The sequence below is a fragment of the Thunnus thynnus genome, chromosome 7 (assembly GCF_963924715.1).
Source record: "Thunnus thynnus chromosome 7, fThuThy2.1, whole genome shotgun sequence".
Lineage (NCBI taxonomy): Eukaryota > Metazoa > Chordata > Actinopteri > Scombriformes > Scombridae > Thunnus > Thunnus thynnus.
Genome location: NC_089523.1, coordinates 7,062,277 through 7,077,440, shown reverse-complemented (window position 1 = coordinate 7,077,440; position 15,164 = coordinate 7,062,277). Strand labels below are relative to the sequence as shown.

General features: G+C 41.1%; 1 protein-coding gene across 3 annotated transcripts in view; it reads left to right on the top strand.

The window, feature by feature from the left end:
* LOC137185717 (calsyntenin-2-like) overlaps positions 1–15,164 on the top strand; it is a 246,500-nt gene that overhangs the window by 224,451 nt on the left and 6,885 nt on the right. For all 3 annotated transcript variants that reach the window (XM_067594044.1, XM_067594045.1, XM_067594046.1), the window contains exons 11-15: positions 773–921; positions 7,093–7,304; positions 12,031–12,201; positions 12,418–12,563; positions 13,935–14,058. In XM_067594044.1, the coding sequence (XP_067450145.1) occupies positions 773–921; positions 7,093–7,304; positions 12,031–12,201; positions 12,418–12,563; positions 13,935–14,058 (802 nt within the window). The remainder of the gene's footprint in view (positions 1–772; positions 922–7,092; positions 7,305–12,030; positions 12,202–12,417; positions 12,564–13,934; positions 14,059–15,164) is intronic.

Genomic DNA, 15,164 nt, shown 5'->3' with positions numbered 1-15,164 from the left:
AGGTAGTAGCTAGTTGATGAACATAACAGAGCATTTGATATTTCCCTCAGAAGTTGGTGGAAATCAAAACCAAACCAAAAGAAGAGTTAATATTGAACTTAAATTCATAAAGTGGTCAAAAACATGACTGCAGATGAATCCTAATGTTGCTCTGTATCTGCTGGATGTGTAAATAGGCAATTATTTTCTAACACATTCCACATACATCTTCATAAGGTGATAACATTTCAGTGTTGTGTTGACAGCTTGTTGCGTTGCCCCCAAGTGGCCAAAAAATGAATTAATATGCAGGTTTAAGGTGGGTTTTGCTTTCTTAATAGATTTGAAGAAGGTCTGGGGGTCAAAATCTACTTTTAAGACCTTCATTATTTCAGTTTTGTGCTTCTATATTGTATGTTAATAAGTTGAATTTAATCAAATTACCACACAGAAAATTTGGGTGAGGCAGTACTCCAGTGGGAATAAACATGCACGTTGCACAGAGAGGAGGAGGAGGAATGGGGGAGTTAATAATCATCCAACAGGTTATTCTTAGCACAGGGTCCCCTAGCAGGTTAATCCAGCCATGCCCTCTGCAATTTTGTCTTTCTTTTACTTTCTAATTTTTTATATGCAAAGATTTCCTGCTAGTGTCTATGCCTGACACCACACTCTAATCTATAGCGACTCAGTTAGAAAAGACTGAATGCAGCTTTAAATGGCTTTTACCAGCTAAACATTTATCATATAAAGTTCCTCTATCCATCTATCTTCTCTGTTTCTCTGTCCATAGTTCCACTTTAACCCAGCTCAGTCTATCCTTGTAATGGAGGGAGAGGACTTGGAGAACATGAACACTGCTGTGAGGAAAGTTTCCTACATAAACTCTCGCCAGTTTCCCACACCAGGAATCCGACGCCTTCACATCTCCACTGCTGTCCAGTAAGTAAAACCCCTTTTTTCTTCTTCCTCTTGTTCTTACAGTTGTCTTTTTTCTATTCTTTACTCTCTTCCACTTCCTCTACATTTAATCTCACTTTTCTATCTGCGTACCTACATTTGTTTCCTTTAGTCCTCCTTATTGTCTCTGTTTTTCTGTTTCTGTACCTCTTATCTTAGCTATGCGGAGTGTTAACCCGTCACAAAACTTCTGTTAAGTGTTGAGACAACACAGCAGATATCACAACCTGACTGATACATAGTTCCCTTCTCCCAAATTGATCACATCCCCTCCTTCTCTCACTCCTCTCTCTCTCTCTCTCTGTTTCTCCTTTCCTCTGCTGTCACTTTCCTTTTCCTTTAGTACACCATTTTCTGTTCGCTGTCGCCACCGGGGGCCAGTTTTTACATTTTCATGTCATGTATTAATAATTCTGCCTGGGTTTTGCCAGAGGAATGAAAGAAAGAGAGATATAAAGAGAGAGAGTGTGTGTGTGAGAGAGGAAGAGAGAGAGAAAGAGATGCTGGCTGGTAAATCGGCCTCCCTCAGCGGGTTACCATTAAAATTCATGATTGTTTTAAATATATGTAGACCCCTGCAGCACAGCCCTGGGGGTTCACTCTCCGCCCTCCTGTTGGGTTCGATGCACGGCCGCGGGCCCGAGAACTTCAACTAACACAACAGAAGTGAGTGTGTGTGCGTGCGTGTGTGTGCGCACGCGTGTATGTGTGTGCTGCACAGGCTGCTGGTGATGAAGCAGAGTCATCGAAGCTAGAGGCACACCGATTATCAAGGAATACATTATGCTAATGATGGCTAAGCTTGCGTTATTGCTAATTGTTGTTTAAATTAAGTTTTTCTCGCAGACTGCTGACCGGTCTGCTAGTTGCCATAACAGAATACATGCTGTGTGTGTGTGCGTGTGTGTGTGTGTATATATGGATGGAAACAGTGGGGAAACACTGCTCGCGGATATATGTGGCTAGTGTGTGAAAGACCATCCATTGAAAAACATGTGTAGAGCCTCATTGATATCATGTAATACAGCTTTCAGTTTGTTATTTTTATACTGGCATCCAGAACAGACACCAGCAGAATAATTTCTCCTCCACCGAGTCAGTTACATCAAGAGCCTCCTGCTATTATATGTCAGCAACTGTTGGAAAAACTTCTTTCACTGCTTCTGACAGTATCACTCCACACAAATAAACAGAGATGCAATTAAACTTGTTTCTTGCCAATGCCTAATAAATGCAATTACTGCAGGCATTAAGAAAATAATTAAGCAAACAACACTGATTTTCACAACAACCCTTGTCGGCTCACCAGTCATGTTTCTTCTTGTGCATGTGGGCATGTGGAGTGCTTAAGAGACTATGCTTATGGAATAAATGCACACACAAATACATATGCTGTGTGTGGGTTTTTTTTTAAATAAACTGTCTACATAAACACTGTCCTCTTCTCTTCTTTTCTCCCATCCTCATCATGTCAGACCCCACAAATAAAAATGAAAAGGACAGTCCTGAGAAGTGCTCTAACCAGGCAAAGTGAAAACACCTGTGTGATTGCAACATAAGTGTGATGTTTAATAAAGACAAAGTATCACAGATCTACAGTTCACATTTAATCAAGAGAAGGCAGGACAAATTATGTACTTTTATTTTACACACATTTATTTCTTACCAAATAGGAAATAAAGGTGAGAATGTAATTCTCTATGTAATAAGGAACAAGGTATCTGTCTGGGGACAGAGGTTGAGGTACAGTCAGTGTGTTTCCTTGATTAGCATTTCTGTGTGTAAGTCTCTGAACTCATTTAATATTTAATCTGATCTCTAAGGCCTCCTCTTACACACATGTTGTACATGCATATAGACACAAACCTATATACTCTATACACAACTACAAATGTGTGTATATATTGAATGATGTATGAGAACAAATGAGGAAAACTAAAACTCTACTCCTGAGTGATCAAGGAATTATTGTGTACTTGGGTAGGTGCTGAGACAGTAAATCTGTCTCTGTATTATTGCCAAGTTAATCATTAGATTTTATGAGAGTTTGTACGGATTCTATTTTTGGCTCCTTGCACTCAAGAACCTGATAAAAAAAAAAGAAGTTTAGAGATTAATCATAATTCAGTAATAAAATATGTGGTTTACAGGAAGTGTTCTCAGTTGTTTTAGACAGAATATTAGACCTTGGGGATTTCTACAGTATATGTAAGTATACAGATAACCTTGTGAGCACTAGAACAATACACACATTTTAAGATACAGTGCTTGGCTCTCATATCTTGAATGAAGACTTATGAGTTATTCAAAGCCTGTTTCCATTAAATGAAAAACTTTAACAGTGTATACTCAGATTTCATCTACAGTGTAGCTGCAGTTGCAGAGGTGAGACCATGTTAAACACTTTTGGAACGGGATGAAATTGAATACACTGTAGAGGCTGCTGAATAGTCTTCCTGTTGCCACTCCTGCATATGTGTTGGCCATTGAGAGTGTGTCTGTGACTAGGGTGCAACTTCTGTTTACCGCAGCAAATCCAAGTGTAGAGTCTCGTTGATAACACGGATGATTTAGCTTCCAATTTGTTGTTTTAGTACTCCATCCAGAGCAGACAGCAGCAGAAAAAGACTCTCCTCCACTGAGTTAGTTACGCTGTGAGAGCCTGAGTCATGGCCTCCCGCCATAACACATCAGCAACTGTTGGAAAAAAACTCGCCCGACTACCGCGGACAGTATCATTCCTCACAAATAAACAGCAATGTTAATTAATTCCTCCAAATGCAATTAAATTTGTTTCTTGCTGATGCCTAATAACTGCAATTACTGCAGGCATCAAGAAAATAAAAGTAACCAGTGCTAATCTTTGCCACAGCCCTTTTAGGCTCCCTTGTCATATTTCTTTATAATTAAGTTGGACTGGCTCCAGGTTTTTTTCCAGCTCGGCAAGCCGATGCAGCAGCCGTCTCCCTGCATCTCTGAGTTTGTATCTTCCACTGCTCACAACAATGGCTTAGTGCCCGAACAGATACACACCACCGCCACCGGCCGTCGCCACAAGAAAGACAAGGAGAGATTACACGATGCCCTCAAACCTGTTTTTGTCTCAAACCATAGCCTCAGACAACTGACTGCGGAGGATTAGAGACAATAGTTAGGTTTTCATCCAGCTGCCAGGCGAAGTTTCAGGGATTTTTTTTTACACACACACACATATATATATGTGTGTATTTCAAGAAACTAGTAGTGAATTTGCGTTTTCCATCAACTGAGTTAAGCTTCTAGATCGTAGAAGTACGTCCATGAAAAAATGAGGTCTTTCAAGAATCTATCACTATAAGTTTGTGCTTTCTAAAGACCAAAGAAAAACATGGAAATGCGCATGGCAGTTTTATAATGATTATACCAGGGTTAGAGCCCCTGAGGGAATTCATCTTTACATTCAATTTATAATAATTATACTAATTTAATGATATTTTAGTTTAATTCAACTTTATTCAAGTTCCAGTTTGTATCATGTCGTCAGCAACACACAGTCTGTCAATTAGTACTTTAACATGCACACTAGCATCCCTGTTATTAGTCTTATCCTGGTTTAATCATATTCAGGATGTAACATGAAACATAAGAAACCTGGTAATTCATATCTCTGTAGGATTCTAACATTATCCAGGTTTCTGATCATCTGTGGAGGAGTGTCTCTGGCTCCTCAACATCCCAGACAGTCTGTCATTTCTGTATTGAGCTGCAGGTATTATCAGTCTCAGACTTTGCCTACATTATACAGCTGATAGCTCTGCATTGAAAATAGAACTTGCTGATGTCTCATAAACAGTGGCCTGAATTTGTCTTGATCTTGACATTGTGGATCAGCTCAATAGTGGGTTTATTTAACATTGTAAAATGCGTTATTGGACAGCAGTGTGACACACTTTTAAAGATAGACTTGGCCTCCTTCCTCTACTTTGTTGTCCCTCCAGCTGCTAGCGTCCTAGTTGACCATCTAGCTTGTCTGTGCCTAAAAACTGCCTGGGGTAGTACAACCCCAATGGGCATCGTGTGTATGATCAATCATGCTAAGCAAATATTTTACAGGAAACTCTTCTGAATATTAAAAGCCACTTTTGAATATTTTGCTTTAACGTTCAGCCAAACCTCTTTTTTACTGCCTCTTCCTTTCAGTTTTTCTTGTCTCTGAATTGTATTCATAAAAATTCACAAAAACTACCTGGCTAGAGATGGGAAAACATATGGAGAATCAGCATATGGATTTATGCATTGCAGCGTAGTTTACATCAGAATGTAGGCGAGAAGATATCAGATTTATATCTTGTTCAGAAAAGCTTATATCCTGGTTTTCCAATGCAGGAAATAAGCTATTCATCATTTCTTCCTGTAGCTCGTTGCAGAGCTACAGTAGGGGGAGAAAGCATTGATGTCCCTCCCACTGACAGATGTTTGTGTGCTTGTGTGTTTGGTGAAATGTAAAAACAAAAATCTGGTTGTTTGTTCAGCTTTCACGGCTTATACCAACCACCTTCTACCATCACCACCCTCAGTACCCTCCCCCCGTCTCTGTCCTTTTTTTATTCTAATGTCTCTTGTTTACTCCTTTGATTAATGTGTAATCTGCTGTCTTTACACTGTGTGTGTGTGTGTGTGTCTCTCTCTCTGTGCGGCTGTGTTGTGAGCTCACAGCTAGCTTGCTCAAGTCCTAGAGAGCTGATATGTGTCCGTCCATTGAAGGTTGCCAGTGGATGCTGTGCATTTAAACACATGTTATCACACACTGACAGGCAGGCGGGGAGGCAGACATGCACGTATGAAAACACAGCAGGCGCACTGCTGCAGGTCTATGTCTGCTGCCTGAGTACTGGCAGAGTGTTTTACCCCCTAAATAACTGCACGCACTGTGGTCTGGATATGGACTTTACCAACTGTGGTTTACAGTAGTTTTAGTGCAGCTAAGAGCTCCTGTTGGTGTCGATAAGCTTTATTAGCTGCTGCAATTCTCTACAGTTTTGACATTCTGATGTCAACACATATTTTACAGCAGCTTTGAACATGACTCATTAAATCAGAAGAGCTCTTTTTTAAAAACACCCAAGTGCTCCTCTGTCACCTTTTGGTGCTGTACATCAACCGGATGGTCCTTATACAGTATATGACCTTCTCTTCACTGAATAGTGTTTAGCGATACTGAATCAAATCAGAAGATGAAAATAAAGAAATGCCCTTCACCACACTGTGTCATACACTCCTGAAGGCCAATTTACACTTGGACAAGACTGTGTATGACATTTGTGGAAGATTGTGGCCATTGTAACGGTACAAAAGCAGATTTCAGTTTCAGTACCTCTGGTAACCCTCTGTAATCTCAGTGTAATTACTGACAAGAGTATAAGAACACAATTACACACACCTACAGGGGAGGAAGCTGTATTTGAGTTTTTTAAAAGAGGACACAGCTTCTGATCAACATGTGCAATATGAGAAAGCAGTATATTCAGCGTGTGCTCTGTAGAAGGGTGTCTTGCTCAAAACAGCTGTGTGGGAATTAAAGAAGTAAACTCAGTGTGCTGTCCCAGCCTTTCTTATTCATTCTGACTACTTTCAGCACCCTGCTTTATTATTGTGAGTTGAGCGCATTGTACCATATTTTTCACAAACAGTAGGATATTTGCTCATGGATTAGTTCCTCTAAAGAAAAAGTCAAAATAAAAGTAATGAATAAAATAGTAGTACTTTTGAAAAGAATATCAGTAATACATTACTGTTTTTTTATATAAATACTCTTTCCAGTAAGCAGGTCAAAAGATGTCTAGATTAAATGAATAGTTCAACATTTAGGGAAATACACTTTTGCTTTCTTGCCAAGAGTTCCATGAGAAGATCAATACTACTCTCCCATCTGTACGCTAAATATGGCGGTAAAACCAGAACATGCATACTATAGTGTATGTTGGTGAAGACTTTTACACAGCTTTCAATCTGACTCTTCTTGCTAACATTAGAGCTGCATCTGATGCTAATCCAAGCTGTGTTGAAGGGTTTGTGATGTCAAAAGTCTGTTGCAACACCAGACCACTACCAGCAATGTCAGCTTGACTTTCCACCTCTAACTCACCTACATTTCTTCACCTCCCTTATCTCCAGGTGTTTTGGTGAAGATACTTGTATCACCATTCCTGACATTGATGCGGTGGTGATGGTGCTGCAGCCCAGCGAGCCCAGGATAACCATCACCGGAATAGAGAGAGTGAGCCGGCCTGCTTCTGACCTCAGGGTGTCAGGAGGCATAGCGCTGTTCCAGGACCTCCACATCATCAGCACAGTCACCAGGGCAGACGCCAACGCACATCACACAGGTATAAACTCATACACCTCACATATGGTGGTAAAATCTACGCTGCCTAAGGTGTTAAAATTAACGCACTGATCCAGTCATAACACTAAAAGCAAGTGAAATATATTTATATCAACTTAATCACCTCAGATAGCTCACATGCTGGTGTGAACAACAATAAACTTTGCTGCCTTTCAAGCACAGATATCAGTGGGTGGGAAGCCAGTGAGGGATCAGTAGCTTATTGCAGGGTTAGGGTTGTTCTGACAGTGTAAATTTACTATCTCCCTTCCATCTTCATCTATCCCTGGGCAAAAGCAGCAGCCAGCAGCAGCACAGTCTACAATACAGGGGGAGTCATTTATTTTAAACTTAGGAGAAAATGGACAAGAAAAAAATTGGTATACTAAATTTCTTAGTTAGAAGTGAGTTTTCTAATATAACATATTTGTAGTTAAAGGAGCATTTTAGTCACTTGTACTACTTTTGATGGTACAAATGATAACATATCAAGAAAAAAGGTATTTTAATGTATTGATAGGGTACTTTCCAAGTAATAAGCTTATACTCCAAAAGTTCAGTGTACTTAACAAAGTGGGAGATGGCTTCCCACAGGTAGAAATCTGTCTTGACTAAATATTTCAGCAGCTTTTCATATTGATAATGTGTTCACTCATGCATGAAGTCCCATAGCCTATGCGGTGCCACCTGCCTCGCTATCAAAACAAACCTTCAGAGAAAGCAGAACATTTCGTAACGCCTCATGAGACTGCAAATCAGCAGCATCTGGTCTGCACACACCGTGAACTGAAGAAAACAAAAAGTTGTGCTTTTGCTCTCACACTGACAAATCCCCTAACTTGGTGTGAGTAAAGGCTATCAAAACTCCTATCTAGTAGTCACTTGTGAGTCCATTTCACTCACAAGCAGAACATATGTCACATATTTGTATATATCCACTTACTTATCCACTGTGTGTTTGCATCAGAGGTGGCAGAAGTATTCAGATACTTTACCTCAGTAAAAATAGTACAACAACTATATAAAACTAGGACAAGTAGAACAAGTCTTGTATTCAAAATTTCACTTAAAATCACAGTAAAACAGAAGTCGGAGCATCTTTATCTTCTGTTATGTGATGTATTTCTGGGTTTCAGTCAAGCTTTAGATTTGATTGGATTTCCCAAAACTGGGTGTTGCTAAGCTAATTCAGTGGCGCGATATGAAGCTGTAGAGGACTGTTGGCCTCCACCCACACCTCCCTCCCCCTGTTGGTGAGATCAAGAGGAGGACGATGAGGGAGAAATTAATAAATAGACCTCAACCACATTCTTTAAACAATGTTTTTGCTAACTGAGACCCAAACACAAACCTCTGACCTGATATCACCGTGCTAGCTGCTATGACAGAATAACAGTCAAGTTTATATGATAGGCAGGGTTAGTGAATCGCTCTACAGCACATTTGATTGGATAAATATATGACCACCCCAGAATTCAAGATGAGAATTAATCATATTTTATAAACTGACACATGTTTCGTATGTAAAATTTTATTGTGCAAAGACTAAAACTAACTATAAAGCATAATATTTCTCTCTATAATGTAGTGCAGTAGAAACAAAAGTAGAAAATGGGAATACTCGGGTTAGTACAAGTACTTCATAATTGAATTTAAAGTACTTGAGTGAATGAAGTCAATTAGTTACATTCACACACTGGTTTGCACATACAGCTATACTGCACCACCGCCTCAGATACAGTTGAGGACAAGTGTCCCTTCCCACCAGCAGTAATCTGCAGTGTAAGCTAGAGCCTTTTGTACCATGCAACTCTGCTGGCCTTGCCAATATGTTGAGTCAGTTTCTAGCAGCAGAGCCTCACAGAGTCCATGCCTGTCCATCCAGGTCCATAGGTATTAGCCCCTCCACTCCCACCATACCCTCTCCTATTTGTCACTATGAGACTGCAGACCCCCTCCTGCTGAGTAAGACCTGCACCTACCAGACCACATATTCACCGGGTCGCCTGTCTTGACCGGCGGCAAATGAGTATGACATTTAAATCCCTGCAGCTCCAGTCTCTTCCAGCAATCTGACCACTGAGGCAGGAACAGCCTGATTCGGCTCGGCTCGGCCCCGCCGCTCGCAGCCAATTACGAGCAGATAAGCAGAGCGAGGGAGGTTTTAGCCCTCCATTGTGCATAATGCAGCAGAAGAAGAAGAGCAGAGAGTGGCATTGCTTTCAGGAGTCGGCGGAGCTCTTTCTGCTGGTGAAATAGAGACTGCAGCTGGGGGGAAGAGATTAGCTGGAAGCCAGAGAAAGACACAAAAAGAAAGAGAGAAGAGATGGAGAGTGTGTGTGTTCTGAAGTTCTATAATGAGCAGATTCTGTGTTCTCTCCAGGCTTAAAGGATTCGAGATAAATCGCATATTTCTTTTGCAGGGCATGCAATAAGTTTCTTTTGGACCCTGTTAATCACCCCCTCGCCCTCTGCCTTGCTTTGTCTCTCTCTGTCATTCATTTGTCTTTTTATTGAGCGTGCTCAGCACTGCCTCATTCCTCTCTCCAACTCACAATATCTTTTCTAGGCTTACTCCGATAACTTTACTCAAAGCCAAGGTCGTTAACTCATCGTCCTCAATGCTCAACATTTTGACCATGGTCATCTTCTGTTCCCGCTCTCCCCTACTGCTTGGCTTTTGAGTTTTTTCTGTTCACTTCCCAGTCCTGCACTCAGTGGGTCTCCCTCAGTCTCCTTTCTATTCTTTGTGATTCTTTTTAGGGAGCCCGGTTTTCATCCCACCCACACTGTAGCTCTAAAATCAGTGTTAGCTGCACAATCACACAAAGTATCCCAGGGTCAATCCTGCACTCAGGCTTCACAAGTGTGTGCTAGTATGTGTCAGCTGTATATCTTCAAAGGCATCATCAATGGGAAACCTGAGAGCGAGTGAAATGGAACCAAAAGCAGAAAACATCAAGCATGTCTCCATTTGGGTGTTTACTTCTTGTTTTACTTTTGTGAAAATCACAAAACTGTTTATCTGTGGCATGCTAAAATGTAGCGTAACTAAGCACAAGTAGAGAAACTGAAATGTCTATCCCAAGCATGCTAACATTAGCTAACATTAGCCACCATAAACTAGTGGTCATAGACAAAGTAAGGCTGTAGCAGCATAACGCCTGAGTGTACTGAACTGAGCAAGGGTATGTTTCATTGCTTATCAGTTCAACTTTTCATTTGTGAGATGAAGAATTTGTTATTTCTTGTCACATAGTCATGTAGGCTCACTTTAAAAGTGCAGCAGCAGAGAATGGCTGGTTTTATGAAAACATAGCTCAGGCACTCCGATATCTAAAGCTACATTACACTAGTTGGTTTTATTTCCTCGTTGTTGTTATTATTATAAATATGTTTGACCACTTGGGGGCAGAATAACTGTCATTGCCTTACATGACAGCAAACATTTGCCTACTTACAAATCCAGCAGGTTACGGAGCAACGTTAACATTTCTTTTCATCCGGCTACCTGGTGAATATCAGTCCTGTATTCACTCAGTGTAGCTTTGTTTTGGTCTCTACAACTCTTGAGGGAAATATCTGGCTCTTTAGCTGCTAAGCTAGCATGCAGCACCAAATGGCTGTTTTGCTGAAAACAAACAGAACAATAAGCTACAAGGGGATAAAAACCTGAACAATGTTCATGTTGGATTTATATGTTCTCTTAAATGAACAGTGAGACAATAGATTCTTTATTTATGTTTTATTGTAGAGTTCCCTGCAACTCGCTCTTCAAAGCAACAACCCCAAACCAAAGAGGACCGCCATACACACAAATCTACAGAAGTATCTTCTCTTTCCGTTTCGCTCACTCTCCCCATTTTCTCCACCTCAACCCCCCCACCCACCCACACCCCAGAGACCCGCCTCCAAACACATACACACACACACACTATATACAGTATCTGTCTTTCTCCATAGGGAGGCTGTTAAAATGGCATAGCTGGTTCCCTCCCTAGGGAGTGTACAGCGAGGGAGAAGGCTGGGTAGCAGTGAGAGATGGAAGCTGGTGTTTAACAGACTGTTGAGGAGCCCCAGCAGCCACCCAGCACTGCTGTGATGGGAGCTGTCTGAGGGTACTTGTTACCACAGCTGATCATGGCAGTGTCTGTGTTCGGAGATTTGACGAGTAATTGGAGTCTGCAAGTAGAAGTAGGTGTGCTGTGTCCTGTACTGTTTGAATTATGGCTTTTCAAAGTCTGCAGTGTCAAGTCCCAGAACTGTCCCGGCATGACGGATCAGCACCAGAAACAGCAATTAGACTGTCGTGCTACCGATTAAGGATACTTTCACACCACATGTTTGAAAGAATTTATTAGATTTACTTTATTAGTTTGGTGCCTTTAATCAGATTAGAACAAAGGCAGCTGTACTAAACTAACCACTCTGAAGTGCCTAAAAAGGGGTCTTGGTCTTTCAAGAGAACTGCAGTGCAGTTTATTAGAAGTCAGAACACCATCTCAACTAAAAATAGAAAATGACCTCAAAAAACAAAGTATTGCTTTTAGTTCCTTGTGGTTGAAAAGCCTGGAATAAAAATTGAGGCAATGGCAAACCAACACTTAGTTACAAGCATCAGAGAATTACAGCACATTGTGTGTGTGTGTGTGTGTGTGTGTGTGTGTGTGTGTGTGTGTGTGTGTGTGTGTGTGTGTGTGTGTGTGTGTGTGTGTGTGTGTGTGTAGCACGTGGACCTGGGGTGCTGGAGGAGATCATTCATAACTTGGACTACTGTGACATCCTGGTGTTGGGGGAGGAGCTGAGGCCGGAGCAGGAGTCTCTCCAACTGCAGCGCAGCGTTCTGCTCGGAAAACACTTGGACGCCACCAACTCCACCTCCGGCATGTCAATATATGGTAGGTTACTATGATAACCGTACCAAATCTGATGTTCTTAGTTACCATGATAACGCTTACCCCACCGCTGGGATGTACAATGAGCTACTATTATAACAAGTCTCCCTCTAGCATGTCTATAGATTCAGTTTCTCCGTCAGTTCAACCCTGTCTTTACAATTATGTCGACATGTTACAACTATAATAACCTTCTGCTGGCCCCACCTCTCTCCACAGGTGTGGACTCCATGTCCAACTATGAGCAGGTGATCCGACAGGTGCACTACTATAACTGGCGGCCTGGACAGTTAACAGAGAGAAGGTTTCGCCTCACATGCTCAGAGCTCAACGGACGCTACACCAGCAATGAGTTCAACCTGGAGGTCAGTGTGACTGTACTACAGCTCGGTCAATCAGGAGACGGAAGTTGGTGATAGTCAATATTTAGTGCCAATATTCAATATCTTGACCTATCAATAACCTTTGTAAGTGTGTAATCAAAGACACTGTCACATATCCATAAAATTGGTGATGGATGAAACTGACAGTAAGATTTTTAGAATAGGTATTTCAAGTCATGACAAAATTTTAAATAATTGAGTCTGGAGGTCTTGTCCAACATCATTTATCTTCATGCAACGTTTCAAACTGTCGGCCGGGTGCGTCCAACAACCCACTTAGTGGCATTGTAAGAAAATTACAATGTCCCCGAGGTTGACAAGCAGCACTAAAGTAATGGATTACATGGTATATATGTGAAAAAATGAAAGCATCACCAAAAAACCATTAATATCAGCGATAGCAACATTCACCAGAGGCCATGATCCACGCTGCCTCTTACAGCCAACTTGACCAAAGTGCTTGAACTGGCAAAATGACTTGAGCTGATTCATCTCAAGTCTCTGGCACACTTTCACTTTGAGAGCAAATTTAAAAATGAACCTCAGAAGGCACGCCAGTAACAGCACTTTCACCCTCAGTGGCAAAACATGCAAAATGACTTCAGATTCTATGTATACCAACACAGTTTGACATTTAGTTTAATGAAAACTTTGTGTGATGGAAACTTAATGAAAAATCTGTCTATTTGCAACCAAGTCGATGTTAATCTTCCAGTTAAAATGTGCACTTGAAATTCTGCATCACTGTAAAACAATCAAACTGCAGCGTCAACAGGAGCTAGACACACATCTAGTTCAACATATCACAAAACATGGAACACTTCACCTTCCCCGTACAGCTCTGTGCCTGAGCTGTTCCACAGAGAAACAGGCTTCTCTGGCAGGTTGAGACATTGACAAACACTCCATCTGTAATGCACTGTTCTTATTTTATGATGAATGCCAAATGTCAGTTCAATGTGTCAGCTAACCACTGTTTGTATCTCTCTCTAGTCTGAACTATGTTTGACTTATTTATACATTCTCTGCTGTTAACTTGGAAAGAACAAAATGTTTCACCACTCACTGAGGTCCTTTGAGGCTTTTGAGCTGAATCTGGTTTCACATTTCACCTTCCTGTACTTAGCTGACCTTGTCCCCCAAAAGGCATGAACACATCCACTTCCCCATTTCTCCCAGGCTCTTTTTAAATTCTGGACTTTAAGGCTGTATTTTATTTTGTCTGGAAACTTTCATCTGTATGAGTCAAGGTAAGTTTAAGTTGTCTGGAGGGAAACACTGGGACTATAAAATGTTAACTCATCTCCTTATTTTACAAGATCATCACGTCTACTTTATCCATTCCCAACCCAGGTGAGCGTGCTCCACAGTTCAGAGGCCGGGGAACATGTCAGTCACGTGGTGGCTCCTCCTCAGTACATGCAGGTGGTCCACCATCCATCCATGATTCATGACCTGTACCCAAGCCACAGCTCAGGTAAGAAAAGTGCTCAGTGTCTCTAATTTCTTTTTAAACAAGCTGAAGTTTAATTTGATATAAATTGTGCACTGAATAGCAGAATATTAGGTAAATATCTTAATGTGTCCGATACTTTGTTTTATGACCAAATGCCTGCAAAACTAATGACATTCCCATCAGCCTCAGCTGCACACAAAGAGGTTTAGAGATAATTAGCAAATGTTAGCATGCAAACATACTAAACTAGGATGGTAAACATTATACCTGCCAAACATCAGCATATTAGCATTGTCATTGTGAGCGTGCTGATGTTGAGCATTTAGCTCAAAACACAGCTGGGGTTAAGTAGAGCCTCACAGAGCTGGCAGCATAGTTGTAGACTCTCAATCTTGTTTAACAATTTAACACATCTAGATAAAAGTTTGGAGTTTAAGGTCGTTCAAAATCAACGAGTGAAGGACTTTTTTTCAAAACTCGCTGAGATGCCAATTCCTCCACTGACAATAGCTCCATTCAGTACACCAGAATTCAATGTACAGTAACCACAACATACAGCACATGTGATGTGGTAAGCAAGGGTCATGACTCACTCGCTGAGAGCATTAACAAAAAAGTGAATTACAGATCGTAACAAAGCTATTTGGGAAGGATCAACCTCAAATGAGTGATGTAAGGTCTGACAATATCTGAATGTGGAATTTTGCTTCAGAGGATTGACGACAAAACTGTTCACTCTCTTTTGGGAAATGACAAATATGAAAAAAAAATGTAGCAAACGACTTGGCAAAACACTGATGGGCACTTTGGAGTAAATTAGAGTACTCAAAGGAATCCCTCACAGACAGTGGGAGGGGGGTGCAGGAGCTTTTTGCTAACCACTGAGCCACTGCTGTACAAAAAAAAAAAAAAGATCCTGTGAAGAGTTTTTATGTCAGCTATCCATCCCAGGGTAAACATGGTTAGATCCTAGGGAACACTCAGTTTGGCTTTCTAGTTTGTTTATCGTACTGTTCATCCAACTGCCGCTCTCACACAGTGGTCCACAGTGGGAAACAGCATGTAAACGGCTCCTCTTGAATGATGTACCACACTTATCCTCCTCTCTCAGTGCATATGAGTGATCT